Source organism: Pseudopipra pipra, chromosome Z, assembly GCF_036250125.1.
Source record: "Pseudopipra pipra isolate bDixPip1 chromosome Z, bDixPip1.hap1, whole genome shotgun sequence".
In the NCBI taxonomy this organism is placed as follows: domain Eukaryota; kingdom Metazoa; phylum Chordata; class Aves; order Passeriformes; family Pipridae; genus Pseudopipra; species Pseudopipra pipra.
In genome coordinates, this window is record NC_087581.1 from 58389783 (window position 1) to 58405533 (window position 15751).

The 15751-nt window shown below is 37.9% G+C and overlaps 1 protein-coding gene across 1 annotated transcript in view; it reads left to right on the forward strand.

The window, feature by feature from the left end:
• The window catches only part of PRDM6 (PR/SET domain 6), a 73644-nt gene that overhangs the window by 44921 nt on the left and 12972 nt on the right, over positions 1 to 15751 (forward strand). The window contains exons 4-6 of the mRNA XM_064640986.1: positions 4859 to 4986; positions 8545 to 8669; positions 11762 to 12104. Coding sequence (XP_064497056.1) covers positions 4859 to 4986; positions 8545 to 8669; positions 11762 to 12104 — 596 coding nt within the window. The remainder of the gene's footprint in view (positions 1 to 4858; positions 4987 to 8544; positions 8670 to 11761; positions 12105 to 15751) is intronic.

The window sequence follows — 15751 nt, forward strand, 5'->3', positions numbered from 1 at the left end:
ACTTAGACTACTAGTTTATTCCAGAGGATGAGTAAAACGCTGCAAAGTGAATTAAAAGAATATAAATAAAGACATGGAAGCTTCCTTCAAAAGAAGATGATGGTGATTATGTGAGTGTTTATGAGTAAGAACCAGGAGGAAGGCCAACAAAGCAGATAACCTGGTGGTAGTCTGTTGTAGACCATCCAAACAGGTCAAATGTTCTGTAAGCAGTTGGGAGAAGTCTCATAATCGTAATCCCTTGCTCTCGTGAGGGACTTCAATTTACTAGATGTTTGCTAGAAACATAGAACAGCAGAGAGGAAACTGTCCACAAGGATCCTGGAGTGTGTGGAAGATAACTTCCTGACACAGATTGTGAAGGGGTCAGCTAGGGAATGTACCCTGCTGGACTTGTTGTTTGTGAACAGAGAAGGACTCATGGGTGATGTGGTGGTTGGAGGCCGTCTTGGGCACAGCGATCACAAAATGATAGTTTTCAAATCTCAGAGAAGTAAGCAGGAGGGTCAGCAGAACTGCCACCTGGGACTTCTGGAGGATGGACTTTGACCTGTTTAGGAGACTAGCTGACAGAGTCATTTATGAGGCAGTCTTGAATGGCAAGGAGTCCTGGAAGGCTTGATGTACCTTAAGAAGGAAAACTTAAAGGCACAGGAGCAGGCTGTCCCCATGTGCCGAAAGATGAGTCAATGGGGAAGAAAACCAACCTGGCTGAACTGAGAGTTTTGGCTGAAAATTAAGGTTAAAAGCTTTGTGAGCTTTGGAAGAAAGGGGCGGGCAACTCTGTAGGACTACAAAGATGTCAAGAGTTTATGCATGGAGAAAAGTAGAAGGGCCAAAGCACAAATAGAATTACTTGCTGTAACAGAATATAAAAAATTATTTCTATAAATAAATTAGTGATGAAGGAGGGCTAAGGATAATCTCCACCCTTTATTGGATGTATGAGGAAACATAGTAACAAAAGACAAGAAAAAGGCTGAGGTGCTTAATGCCTGATTTGATCCAGTCTCTAATAGTATGACCAGTTCTTCTTGAGTACCCAGCCCCCTGAGCTGGAAGACTGGGATGGGGAGCAGAATGAAGCCCCCATAAGCCAAGCGAAAAATGTTCAGGGACCTGCTACACCAATTAGACACACACAAATCTACACGGCTGGATGGGCTCCACACAAGGGTTCTGAGGAGCCGCTGCAAATGCTCACCAAGCCACTTTCAATCATTTATCAGCAGCCGTGGCTCATCAGGGAGGTCTCAGTTGACCTGAGGTTAGCAGGAGTGATACCTATCTACAAGAAGGGCAGGAAGGAGGATCCAGGGAACAACAGGCTTGTCAGCCTCGTCTTGGTGATGGGGAAGGTCTTAGAAAAAATTATCTTCATTACCATCACAAGGCATGTACAGGACAATGAGGGGATTGAGCCCAGCCAACATGTGCTTATGAAAGGCAAGTCCTGCTTGACCAACCTTCTGTGAAAGGGTGACCCACTTAATGGATGAGGGAAAGGCTGTGGTTTTGTCTACCCGAGTTTTAGTAAAGCCTTTGACACCATTTCCCACAGAATTCTCTTGGATGAAGTGGCTGCTCATGGCTTGCGCTCTTCACTGGGTAAAAAACCTGTCTGGATGGCCAGGCCCAGAGAGTGGAGGCAAATGGCGCTAAAGCCACTTGGTGGCCAATTACTAGTGGTGTTCCCAAGGGCTCAGCCATGGGCCATTACCATTCAATATCTTTATCTGTGATCTTGACGAGGGCATGGAGTGCCCCCTCAGCCAGCTGGCAAATGACAGGTTGGGCAGGGGTGTTGATCGGCTGGTGGGTGGGAAGGATCTGCTGAGCGACCTGGACAGGCTGCATCAATAGGCTGAGTTCAATTCTATGAGGTTCAACAAGGGCAAGTGCCAGATCCTTCCCTTGGGCTGCAACACCCCCATGCAGTGCTGCAGGCTGGGGGCAGAGCGGATGGAAAGCTGCCCAGTGGAAAAAGACCTGGGAGTGCTGAGTCAGCAGTGTGCCCAGGTAGACAAGAAGGCAAACGGCATTCTCTCTTGTATCAAAAATTGTGTAGGCAGCAGGACCAGAGATATGATCATTCTTCTGTACTTAGCACTGGTGAGGACACAGCTGGAGTCCTGTGTTCAGTTCTGGTCTCCTCACTACAAGAAAGACTTTGAAGTCATGGAGTGTGTCCAGAGAAGGGCAACAGAGCTGGCAAAGGTTTTGGAGTACAAGTCTGATGAGGAGAGGCTGAGGGATCTGGGGTTATTTAGTCTGGAGAAAAGAAGGCTCTGAGGAGACCTTATAATTTTCTACAACTACCTGAAAGAGGTTGTAGCAAGGTGAGGGTCAGTCTCTTCTCTCAGGTTACAAGTGACAGAATGAGAAGAAATGGCCACTTGTTGGGCCATTGGAGGTTTAGATTGGATATTAGGGAAAATTTCTTCACCAAGAGGGTTGTCAAGCACTGAAACAGTCTGCCCAGGAAAGTGGTAGAGTCACTATCCCTGGAGGTATTTAAAAGAAGTGTAGATGTGGCATTTAGGGACTTGATTTAGAGGTGGGCTTGCCAGTGCTGGGTTAAGGGTTGGGTTCAATGATCTTAAAAGTCTCCTCCAACCTAAATTATTCTATAATTCTACAATTGCATACCTTTTACAAACGGTAAACTCAGTACCCAGGCTTATAACCATTACCCTCTTTGGCATTGTTTTCAACTTCTGCTTAGGATAGACACCTGTAGAAGATGTTATAGTGTTGCATCACTACTTGCAAGAATAAAGCATTTGAAAATATTTAGTCTTGCTTGTAGTGCAGTCCAAGGCCCAAGAAAGCTCCACTCCTATGTTTCCATAACAGATTGTAATTTTTCTTGTCAGTTCCTGACTGACGATTTACATGCAGTTCTGAGTAGGACCCTGTGTGTCAAGATATGACTGTCAGTACTGATTATGGCAGTCTTCCTTGTCTTTCCTGTTTCATATCATCTGGGTATTAGGAAGTTATCAGTTCTTTATTTATAGGAATTTTTTCTGCCTCATGTTAAGCCATATATTGTTATGTGAATAAGCACCATGTAAATGGATAGATAATAAACACTGTGCTGAGACTGTTTGCATAGATATTGCCAAAATGGTCCTAGCCAACAGTTAGTCATTAGTTTTTCCTTCTCTTCCTTTTTGTAGGCTGATTTCCTGTAAAGCTTTTTTGGTTCATTTACAGAGTTTTATTGTTTAGCATATTTTGTTCATGTATTCAACATACTCTAATATATTTACAAAAGAATAGGTCCTTGTTGATAATTGGCATGTTACCATATATAAAAAATAAACTTAATCCCTGGTATCGGAGTATTTGTTTGTCTCTGAGGACTCCCAGTTTCTCTGACTTTATTCCGCTCAGTGCATGTTGGGGTAGCATCTTACTTATCCAACCCAGGAGTATCTGGCCAGGTTTCACCTGGTCCTTGTCACATACACTCAGGAACAAATGATAAGAATCACCATAGACACTTGATTTCTGTGTCTCTCATGCTGTAGCAGTGGATATGTTGCTCCTGATTACTCCCAGTCCCATTGGCCAAAAGGAAAAGCTAGGCTGGCTCCTGAGTTTGAGACTCTCTTGTGGCGGAGTAAAGAACTAGATTCTGATTCCTTTGTATGTTTTTGTGTAGATTGTTGGAAACACACTTTTAATAAATCTGGAGTATTGAATATAGTCTCAAAATTTCTCAGATTATTCTCTTGATATTGAAATAGACATGCAAGGTTGTTAATTCGTATGTTCTAGAAATGTTCAATTCAATGTAATAAATGTGCTTCCTCTTTACATAGCAGAATTATTACTTTCAAGAAAACATCAATTCAGGTTCATAAAATTTCAAAAGGGATAGCATTTTTGGGATAGGACTGTTAAAGTAAATGGTGTTCATGGAGGGGCAAAAGACATGAAGATGGGGTTTACTTCAGACAGATACCTAGTAATTTAGATGCATTTGTGAATTTTGACAAAGTAATTGTGTAACAAGTAAAAATCTGCTGAGGTCATCTGCTTTTACAAGGATTAGACCTACCTAGATAACATTTTTTAAGCAGTCAAAATGGTAGGCATGCATGAAACACTTATCTTTTCATTTCAGAGCCTCCAGAGCAACTTCAGTCTTTGACTTCAGAGGGGGCATCCACTGCTAAGTAGAGACATAATACTGTCTTTTTTTAAAAAATTACCAGAACTGGCTCTCATGTCCTTAGCAGGGATGTCATGTTTAGGAAAACAGTGATTCCCTCAGGACTGATTTCTCATTTACAACTTCAAAAAAGCTTCTCAAGGGAGCTTCTAAAGGCATCATCAACTCTCTTTTTCCTTCTAGTCTCATTTGTTTTGATATTATGAATCCTACAACTCCCTAATGTATCATGTGAGGTTGCTGTAGTACACTCTCTTGCTGCAACTGAGATGTGAAGGAAAGGATACTTGTTTAGGGATTACTACTGCCCCTTGCTCGGATGTCCCAGCCATTTCAATGCACGCTTTACATCCAGATTTTCTTGTTTATCTGGCAGTTCATTATTTAAGGCCAGCTTGTCAAAACAGGTTAAATATTCTTTGGGAAACATGGTTACATCTTTGAGACACCACAAATATGTTTAATACAAAAAGATTGGCTTGATAAAAGAAATATGATAAACTTGCATCCCCCAAAATACTCTTCTGCTGTTCCATGTAGATTTCTAAAAGTATCAGTATGCAATGACAAACTTCATGGCAATACGTTCCTGGTAAAGACACAGAGGGACAAAGCAGTGAAAAATGATTGTTGATGATTTGTTCTAACTACTTGACCTTGTGACATCTCCCCCAGATATATGACCAAGATGGGACACTGCAGCACTTTATCGATGGTGGAGAACCCAGTAAGTCAAGCTGGATGCGGTATATTCGATGTGCGAGGCACTGCGGAGAGCAGAACTTAACAGTGGTTCAGTACAGGTAAAGTGTTTTCTGATTTACTCAGTGATACAAAGTTTACTGGAAGGTCAGGCTGTAACTGTCACCAGTACTTTTGCCTTTGGTTGCAAAGACAGGAGCAGAGTTATGGATGTGTTCATATGGGATGATAATAAAAAAATTCAGTGTGAAGCTCCTGGGAGCCTGAGCAGCCCTGTGTCACTGTGTGGCCACCATGCTACCTGGAGCCCTCTTTCCTGAATGGTCTGATCAGAAGCAGGCCAACACCAGTAGTCTTCCACCCTTAATAGAGTTGTTCAACTTCTATGTTGAACGCACCTGCTAGCCAACATTGCTAGTGCTTGTACCTCTTATGTTGCTGGCTGGAGAAAGTCAAAGTGTGAAAAAAAATGTAAAGAAATTGTGGTGCATTTTACTTTGTACTTGCAAACATATCCAGAAAACCCAGACAACACGTTACATAAATACATGATCTCAGCTATAAACAAACCTTTTGCCTCAGAATCAGAAGTGACCGCTTGGCCTTATTAAATATGGTAGGAAACACATCAAAGAATGCACCAGGCTTGCCAGTTGCAGTGAGTAATCCTGATTTTAGAAAGCAGAGTTTCTTTTATTTAGGAAGAATCTTAAATTTATTTAAAGTACCTTTAAATATAAAAATAAAACATACAAAAAGAAATCTAAAATGAAATATATAAAGTTTGATTATGCCATAGGGTTCCAATTTAAAAATGGTAAAATTGTTCAATTGCATTTTCAGCTTTTTTATTCTCTATCCAGTTGACTAAATAATGCCGCAGTTAAAAAAATAACAATTCTATTTATACATTACAAATCTTTCATTATAGACTTAAGTATCTGCTATCTATAGCTAAAATACCATAGGATTTTAAATAAATACACTGGATAATGAATAAAGATTGCTGTGATGAAAGAGTATTTTTGTGGGTATCTTGTGGACTATTTCTCAATGTGGTGATGTGTGCCTGCACATATATACATAAAAATAAGAAAAAAAAATATGCGTACATATATATAGATGACAAACCTAAATGAAAAGTGAGCATGAGAAAGTCATTACACATCTGTCAATATTAAGTGGATTTTACAACTCTCCTTTCATGGTGGAGTTTTTACTTAGAGTTCCCCCTGTTGATCTGTTTTCGATTACTTCAGATCTTTATAAAATGAACTACAAAAACACAATTTAAAAAACTGGCATCCATCACTGGTGACTGCATCCAAGTGTAAGAAAATAGAAAAGTTGGACACTGAAAAACCAGCCTAATTTTTATTGTACATGGACGTTCTCCTCACAGAAAGTCAGCTGGTTTAAATTCATTCTGTTATGATTTGTAATATCTAAATGGAATTTTCTTCAAAGTGCTCTTGATTGATTGACCCTTAGCTGAACGTTTTGTTTTTATTTTGAGGCTGACAATAATGTTTGTTGGCATGTGTTCTGCTTCAACTGCGTTGGGACGCCATGAAGCTATCTTTATGAGTCATCCAACCACAATACTAAATACATGTCAGCAAAGGAAATATTATCCAAAAAGGGAAAAATCCCTTTGATGTACTTCAGCATGCAGAGATTTCTGCGAGTTTTGGAAGCTCTGCACGCTTGTAAGGAACGGTGTACACTTACACATTTTTTTCCCTGCCTACTCCAAGCCTCACAGACCACCCATTGCTCAAAAACAGTTCTGGTCTTTCAGCGGCAAAGTGTGTCATTTGGTTTTAGCACATTCATTTGCTGGGCTGCTGTGTTTATCTTAAGGGAAGCCAAACTGAGAGATGAAATGTTACAAGGGTGAAGTACAAAGTAGACTCAATTTTTCTCAAGTTAAGAGATGCTGGTAATTTATAGCATGGCTTCAATTTCCATTTTTATGTAACGGTGGAAAGAATTAACTTAATGTGTAGGTCTGGGAAGAAAGAGAGGGAGAAGAAGAGGAGGACAAGGAGGAGAAGGAGGAGGAGGGAAGAAGAAGGGGAGACACAAAAGGGAGAGTTTTTGTCAGATATTCATAGAAGGCTAAGAAAACCATTCTGCTTAGCTAGCAGTGCCCTCCTGAGACAGGGTGGCAGTAAGCGAGGAAAATAACAAGATAAATGAAATTTTTGCAGCTGCTAGTAAAATATTGAGAATCTGCACTTTTTTATTGATCTTTATGATCCTGTTGCCAAGAGCCACTTTGCGGTGACAAAATATGTTGACAAGTGCATATCTCACTGCCATGAAAAATGTGGTAGAAGATTCTCCTTGTGTCTGCAGTGTTATACAAGGAACAAATTGCATTGCTACAGCCAATTCTTTATAGAAAGTCTAAATTTAAGGCCTACCAACCCTAAACACTTTTATCTTGAACTTCAGAATAATGTTTGTAGCAATTCTTCACTCAGAAAACTGGTTGAAGCCTAATTCTTTTTTTTTTTTTGGTCTATAGATGTTTTTCTGCCTTACATAAGCTGTTATAAAAAATGGTCATTTCTTGGTACTTTGACTGTATCATTTTGGTATGTAATCCTTCAGCAGGAGTGGACTGTTCTTCTTGTGTATATTGAATTTCTATCCATCTCACAGAAGTGTGTTTTACTGTTCCATGTGAAGCATGAGGGGGAAAAGCCACTGCAAACTGATAACATTTCTCTTTTATCTTGAGCCTGATTCTAATCTTACACAGTTTTTGCTGCCATGTAAATCTGTTAACTGTAGAAGTATGACTCTGAAGCTATTTACATCAGTGCAAGATTAGAATAAGGCTCTTGTTTTTATGCTAAAGACACTAGGATTTTTCACTTTTTTCCCCTCAATTCCCGCTTCAGTGGTCTAGAAATATCCACAGTCTTTTATCACAGGAACAATGTGATATCACGCTTATGGTAACACTAATTTATATTTACTGAAGGATCATTGACATTACCCTCATGTTCCATATATGGGAAAATTTTATGACTGAATGTTCTGATTAACCCAAATTTTTTATTTCCCCTAAGCCAAAGCCTATTTTTCTCAACAATCCGAGATCTCTCTTTTGGTGGTACATTGCTGTAATGAAAAGTCACTCCACACTACTTCAAACCTTTTGCTAAAAGAACTTATTCACATAAAAGAGCTGTTGTCTATTTTCCCCTAAATGATGTTAAGTTTAGCTTAGATGACAAATGCTAAGCTGTTTAAACGGCTGTATTTGCTGAACTGTGTGCAGCACTTTGATGCTTATAAGCATAAGCAAAATGTACCATTTTCAAAGTCGCTTTGAAAAGAAATCACTTTGAAACTGACATTGCAAGAAAATATCTGTATTTTCTTAAAATCTTGGTCCTTTTAAAACCTCACTGCTTAACACATGCTTGGTGCAAAGTGCTTGTAAGGTCTTTGTTAGCCTGTGCAACAGGAATAAAATCCTTCTCTATGACAGATTTGGTTTTAAAATAATCAGTAACTTATCCATTTAGTTATCTGCGGAAATGCTTCCAAAACAATGTATTTCTACTATAACATTGTGTATGATAAGAGAAGAATGCCCTATTCCTAAATTGGGCTTTTTTTTTTCTTTTTCTCTTGACTAGATCCAATATATTCTACCGGGCCTGTATAGATATTCCCAGGGGCACTGAGCTGTTGGTGTGGTACAACGACAGTTACACATCTTTCTTTGGAATCCCTCTCCAGTGCATTGCACAAGATGAAAATTGTAAGTTCTTCCTTGTATTTTTACCTGTGTAAGCCATAATTCCTGTTTCATACCTGATCAAGTATATTCCTAGAGTGTTTTAGAAGGTGGCCCATCCCTTGAAGTGTTCAAGGCCAGTCTGGATGGGTCTTTGAGCAACCTGGTCTAGTGGGAGGTGTCCCTCCCCACAGCAGAGGAATTGAACTTTAAGATCCCTTCCAACCCAGAGCACTGTATGATTCTTTGATTCTCTGATTCTGTGATGTTAAATGAAAGTGGTTGTACATTTAAAGCAAGCTGATACACTTAAGATGTTCAAAATTATGGTATGAATCACTCTTACACAGAAGTGATTAACTCTATTGTATTGTTAATCAATTTGCTTGGTCCTCTCCATTGCTACTAGGTTTATCACAAGACACTCCCTTCCCAAAACTGTAATACATTGAAGGCCCAGAGGGCCTCTCTTAGTGATTCTTTGTTCTATTACCACTGAATATATTGAGAAAAGCTTAGACTGACTAACTGTAGAGGCTAGATCCTTGTAGTTAGATGCAAAAAACTGCTTCTCTAAATACAAACTGAATGCAAGTAAACAGAAACAACAATGAACCTCCATTGCATCCTGCCAATCCCCATTTCCATCCATTCTTCTACCCCTTCTCAATATTTTATTTTTAGTTTGCTAGGAGTCCTCACAAAACTAAGCATGCAACTAATACAGACCTGATCTAGTGCTAGACACATTTGTCTGTAAATAGGAATGGGTGATCCAGGCACACCCTTCAGTTTTACTACTTGTGTGTGGAACTTGATTAGAGCTTGCATCCATTTTGATAGCTGTATGTATCTATGTGGTAGAAGAAACCAATAATGGATGCCTGATTGACTTTGGTATAAAGTAACCCTGTGACTGCCCACTCTTAATCAATTACACATAAGATGTATATTTTTGGTCAAGTACTTGGATACTTAAACAGGATGAACTGCTAGGATGAACTGGTGTCTTGTAGCAACTTAAATACTGAACAAGCAGCAATAAAACAGCAAGATACCAGAAATTAAACTGTCAAAAATAAACATCTTTTTTCATCTTGAGTTTTCAAATCTGTTGGGCTTGAGAAAAGTTTAAAAGAAATTTAGTTACTGGCAGTAATATTTGCTGATAAAACTCATGCTCTGCGGTGTACAATACAGAAATATTATTTTTTCTTTCATGAGCTGAAGCCTACAAAAACTTTATTTGAAAAGGAAACATTATGGCTAAAATCTCTAAATATTGCCAGTTGCTATTTTGCTGAGAGAGAAATCAGAGTTTCAACCCCAGAGACACTAACATGAGTAGATGAAATTAATCTCTGACTATGGAGCCAGCTGCATACGACTTAAGTGCCATTTAAACTCTCAGAGTACGCCTGCTTATCTTCTGCACAAGGGTATATTCACCTGCACAAACTCTGCCTATATTCCTTAGGTCTGATCAGACATCCTGATCTTATTGCTTCTGTGGACTGTCATGAATACAATTAAAAGAAAAGAAAAAAAAGTTATCTGCTTCATGCAAGTGTGTTGGGGCAAAATGGAAGTATACAAATTGTTCCCTGTACAGAAGGCACGTGGAAGATGTATTATATATTTGGAAACTGGTAATAGACAGCTCCACAGATGTAACTCTACTTAGAAATTAGGTTCTCAGATACTCCTAAAAAGAATAGATTAGGAAGGGCCTCAAGTGACATAAACTAAAGAGCTTTTAATATTATAAAATTGGAGCCATTATGATTGATGTAAGAAATCAGTATATAACTCTAAAGTAACTGGCATGGTTTAAGATAGATATTACAAAATCATTAATTTGTATCACATTTTTATTGTATCTTAAACAATGTTGGATGATTCCAGCTCACAACTGAAATTTAACTCTCATATTTGCTCTTAGAGATCTATCATTATGACTAACCTAAACCAAGCTGTAGTTTCTAATCAACAGTTCAGTACATGCTATGTACCTAGTTATAGACAGAAACACTTTGTGACAGTAACTACATAAGAGAATATGAATAGATATATATGTATAAAACATATTTAATTTAAAAATTTACATCAAAATATTATCTCATGAGATTGAGTGTGCCAAAATTAGAAAGCATTAGAACTTACTTGGCCCCGGTGGCCTAAATTACGTTTATTTTTACATTGCGGTACAAGCATTTGTTAGCTCACTACTTTTCCACAGGATCCTTGCTTCATTCACTGAACGACCTACATGGTACTCAAGGATTGAGGCAGCTATTCAACTTTCTTCTACATGTTTGACCTCCTGCTTTCCTCATCATGCAACATTCAAATTCAGCACTAAATCACTTCTTTGTGCATTTGTTGCTGAAATATCTGAATTCCTCATAAGCCATAGTTAATTGATGATCATAAGACCTTCATGGGACTAGAAATTATTTTCATAACAATTTTGTGGGTAGGAAACTGATGCACAAAGACATCTCTGCCTATACTTCGTGTTGTCTCATGATTATTACTCTTAATAGTATGAGACACGTTGAAGTCGCTGGCTTCTTGCTGTATTGGCAGTGTGGCTATTTGTGACATGTAATAGTATAATGTCCTTAGAGGCTGCCCTTTAAGGCGATAAGAGAACTATTGCTGCAGTAGATATTTAAGCCCTATTGTATTTCAAGGCGTGTCCGAGAAAGGATTTTTTTTCCCCATGCTCTCAAAATTCATGCTTGTCTGCAATATAGCAGTCAGACATGCTGACTGCACTATACAAAGTCAGGGCAATATACAAGTGCGGCAATGTTTTCTTTCAGATGACAATCCCATTGTGTAATAGATGAATATCACGGTAAGGCTTCTCTGGGTCCTTTCAGTCTAAGACAGCCCTTTGCATGAATTTTCATTTCAGTGTCACAGAATCAGCACCACCCTTTCAGATTCAAGCCCACTTTTTTTTTTCTTTCTGTGCATTGTTAAAATAAAATTGTTTAATTGTAGTGTCAAGAAAATGGATGTTGATATTTTTTTGGTCTCTCCCAAAACCGTATTAGTTTTAAAAAGGCATGAAAAAGATCTTATATACTTTTCTTCTTTTCTCCCAGTGAATGTCCCTTCGACTGTAATGGAGGCCATGTCCAGACAAGACACCCTACAGCCATTTAATAAAAGTAGCAAACTATCCCCTGCCACTCCACAGCGATCCGTAGTATTTCCACAGACTCCGTGTAGCAGAAATTTTTCTCTCCTGGATAAGTCTGGGTCCATCGAGACAGGATTTAACCAGATCAGTGTCAAAAACCAACGAGTTCTTGCAAGCCCAACTTCAACAAGCCAACTAAATTCTGAGTTCAGTGACTGGCATCTTTGGAAATGTGGGCAATGCTTTAAGACTTTCACCCAGCGGATCCTCTTACAGATGCATGTGTGTACACAGAACCCTGACAGGTAAAGCCCAGGCTCTCTTTATTTCTGTATCTACTGATAGCCAGATCCACTGCTTTCTTCTTTTATCAAGCTGTTATCATTTTCAAAACCAAGCCATTATTACGAGGACCCCATATGACATAATTCATCTGCAGCTATGTGAAGTAAGCTGATAAAAAGTATTGCTTGACTTCACTATTTGTAAAAACATTTGGTGCCTAAATGTGCAGATAAAAGGAAATAGCTAAGGATATAATCTTCTTTCCAGAGTGGTTTGGTACATCTGATGGAGGCAACAAAATAGAATGAAAATTTATGAATATCATAGATGGAAAAAATGAGGTCAAGATAATTAAAAGTCTCTCTGTCTTCCAAAGATAATCTAACTTGCTGCTCAGTGGCTGTCACAGTCATTTCAGGGTTCACCTATAGTGTGCAATGTGTATGAACTTAATTAAGTACTAAGAGGTAATGAATTGGAATTTTTTGCTTAGTACTATTTTTCTTCATAGCATGCAAACCCATAAATCGTACAAAGCTGTCAAAAGGAAATACCTACTCCACTAGTGATGTGGAGGAAAACAGATGCCACTTATTCAATAAACTAATATCCACACAGAAGAAAAATGTTGACTAGATACCTCAGAGTCAAAGTTGGTTTGAAAGTTTGTCAATACAGAATTTTATGGCTGTGAACTGAGGATGAAATTTAGCTGAACAAGTGAATTAAAATTTCAGGTACTCTGACCGGTGGCACAGTAAATATAATGGAACCATTATTTATGAATCAAAGCTGGTTTATTTGACAATTTTGATAGCTGGCAGGACAAAAGAAAAAAATCAAATTAATTCAATAAAAAAGGCTGCCCGTGTTTTGTCTCTTCTTCAGCTGTGAAGATTTGAACAGAACAGCTGAATCCCTGGAAGGTTGTTCTAAAAGCAGCATTTAATTGTGAATTACAGTTAACAAAAATACTACCAAAAAATAGCAAAGAGTGAGTCTGTGCATGTGTTTGTATGCATGTCTGTGTCTCTTTGTGGTTATCTAAGTGTACACATATGCTTGTGTGATTCTGTGGGAGTGGAGGTACTAGAGAATAAATCCATTTTTCTGGAAGAAATGTGAAGCATGGGCAAAGATTCCATTACAAATCTTCATAAAAATTAAAGAATTGATAATACTGTGAATATCTACAAGCCCTGTCAACATTTTCCGAATTTTATGCTGACCTTAGCAGAAACAAACGCCTTTGTGAGGACTTGCTAAAGCTGTGGGACACAACTACTAATTTAAGTGTTACAGTGTAGAATATCTGTCTCAAAAGGTCCACATGGACTCTCATGTTTCCCGTATTATATCCTAAGCATACTGTAAAGCATAAAATGGTGCAATAGTCCAGAAGAGTCTAGAGTCTAGAAAAGGCATGTTGTGAGGCTTCTCACATACTTTTTCAGTGATTCATCCAATGAGGTGTGACACCTAGATTTCATCCTTTCCTTTACTTGAGCCCATGTCTTCCTTTACGAGGAATGAAATTGCAGATAATAATTAATTCAAAAAGAGTCTCACTTAAAGGGACTGTTCTTCATTTTAAGTGCCAGCTAAATATTCAATTTGCCAGAGAAAGAAAATTAGGATAATTTTGTCTTACTCTTAGATATTTCATCTTGGAGATGAAAGATCTTGGAGGTGAGAGATTTAATTTTTTAAATGAATTTTATTTATTTTTATTTATTTTGTCCTAAATATCTTGTGTCAAATAGTGTCTGAAACACAGGCTGGATTTCAGATCTTCCCTCTTAGAAGTGAACATCAGCATTAGTAGGGTACAGATTCATGATGTCTCACCATTCAGTCTCTCCCATGCTTTCAAACACTTTAGTTCAGAATACCCTAGAACATAGTAGGAAAATTATCACTGCAATTCATGCTATGTTTGAAATTACCAAAATAACAGTTACTGCAGATCATAACTGCTCTAGGATCTGGGATCTCATATCCCTGGCTAAATCATTACAGGTTGAGTTTATATCATAGGCAGCTTTTTGTCTTTTAACAGAGATCAGTAAATTGCTTATTTAGGGATACTGTGTCTAGAAAAAGTTGTCTTAGTTTTCTTAAACATATTGCATTCCTCCAGATGAAAACTTCCTTAAGAGTTGTACAAAATTTTCAGGAGACAAGAAAGTAAGGTATGATTTGTGAAAGAATACCTCCTTGCCAGCCTGAAGTACTGGATGCAACTCTCTGGTTTGTATTTTCTCAAGGATATCTGCAGCACCACTCCAGCTGATAAACAACTCCCCATTTATTGTCAGCAATTTGTGAACACACCAGTCACTGCATCTTTGATGTGACTGAAGCAACAGGGTCTGTCATCTCTAGGAAGTAACTTTAGGCTATCTGTTCTGGTTTGGTATTTGTTCTTCAAAAATGCTCATTACCTACAGCATGAGGTGCAGGGAAAACATCTTTGAATCTATACAGGAATCCAATTCATGGTCTGAAATTTGAGGAAAGCAGACCACTCGAGACTTGAGAATCCAAATAAAGATATTACAGCATAGTTTCAGAAAGAATCTGAATGAGAATAGACATGAAATAGGCCATAATCTTAATTCAACTAGGCAATAAGAAATAAATGGTCCTATTTAACAGGCAGATAATATAATAAATAAAAATAATTTAAAAATATGAATCCAAAATAGGGGGAAATATTAAAATCATTTGCTATGCTCTCTGTTTTAGTTTAAGATTAAGATTTTTATTTAAACTAACTTTAAAATATTTACTGTTTTACTTTTGTTTAACTTCTCACTTTCCACCAGATTTTTTATCTTGTTACATTTTTAGGGCTTCTCTTTGAACTTAATGGTAACTGGGGTTGGAGTAGATAGGGGAAGTGGAGATTTAAATCCATCTAGTCTTGAATTCTGGGACTTTCTGAGCCTTTGGGACTTTTTTAAAGCCTTGACTAGACAGAGACACTTTGAGAAACTATTTCTTGAAGAAAAAGTGAGAAATCCACTTTCATTGTTTTTGTTGTTGTTGTTTGTTGTGTTGTATTTTGGTTTGTTTGTTTGTTTTTTCATTTTCTTTTGTTTTATTTTATTTTTTAATTTTTTTTTAATTTCCTCCCTTCTGCTGCAGCAGGAGGCTTTTATTTGGGAGGCTCAAAAAAGGGGTAACCAAAACTCTTTATCATACTGAATAATATTTAGAACAGGTTTTTTTTTTTTTTTTGTTTGTTTGTTTTTTAACAGCAACCACTTTTCTGTTAATGATGCAATCTTTTTAAATGACACAGCTCTTCCATCTCACTATGATCACCAGATTCAGAATAGGGAGATGGCTGCAGTTCCCAAGACCTCTCTGTGGCACATTTTTATATGCAACATGTACATCTGTGTGATATATATTCTCATTGATTACCATGTATTCAAACTGATAATCTGAGGGAAAGTCCACTCTCTTAGTGTGTCTATGGCTGATAGATTATGGGTGTGATCTGGCACTCACAATTCTTGTTTACTAAAAAGGTGTTATTACACTTATGTTTTGCTGTAGCAACTCAATGTTAAATTGTAAGGGTTTTTTAGGGATCTTCTTTTTTTTGTTTTTGTTTTGTTGTTGTGGTTGGTTTTGTGGTTTTTTTTTTTTAATCAAG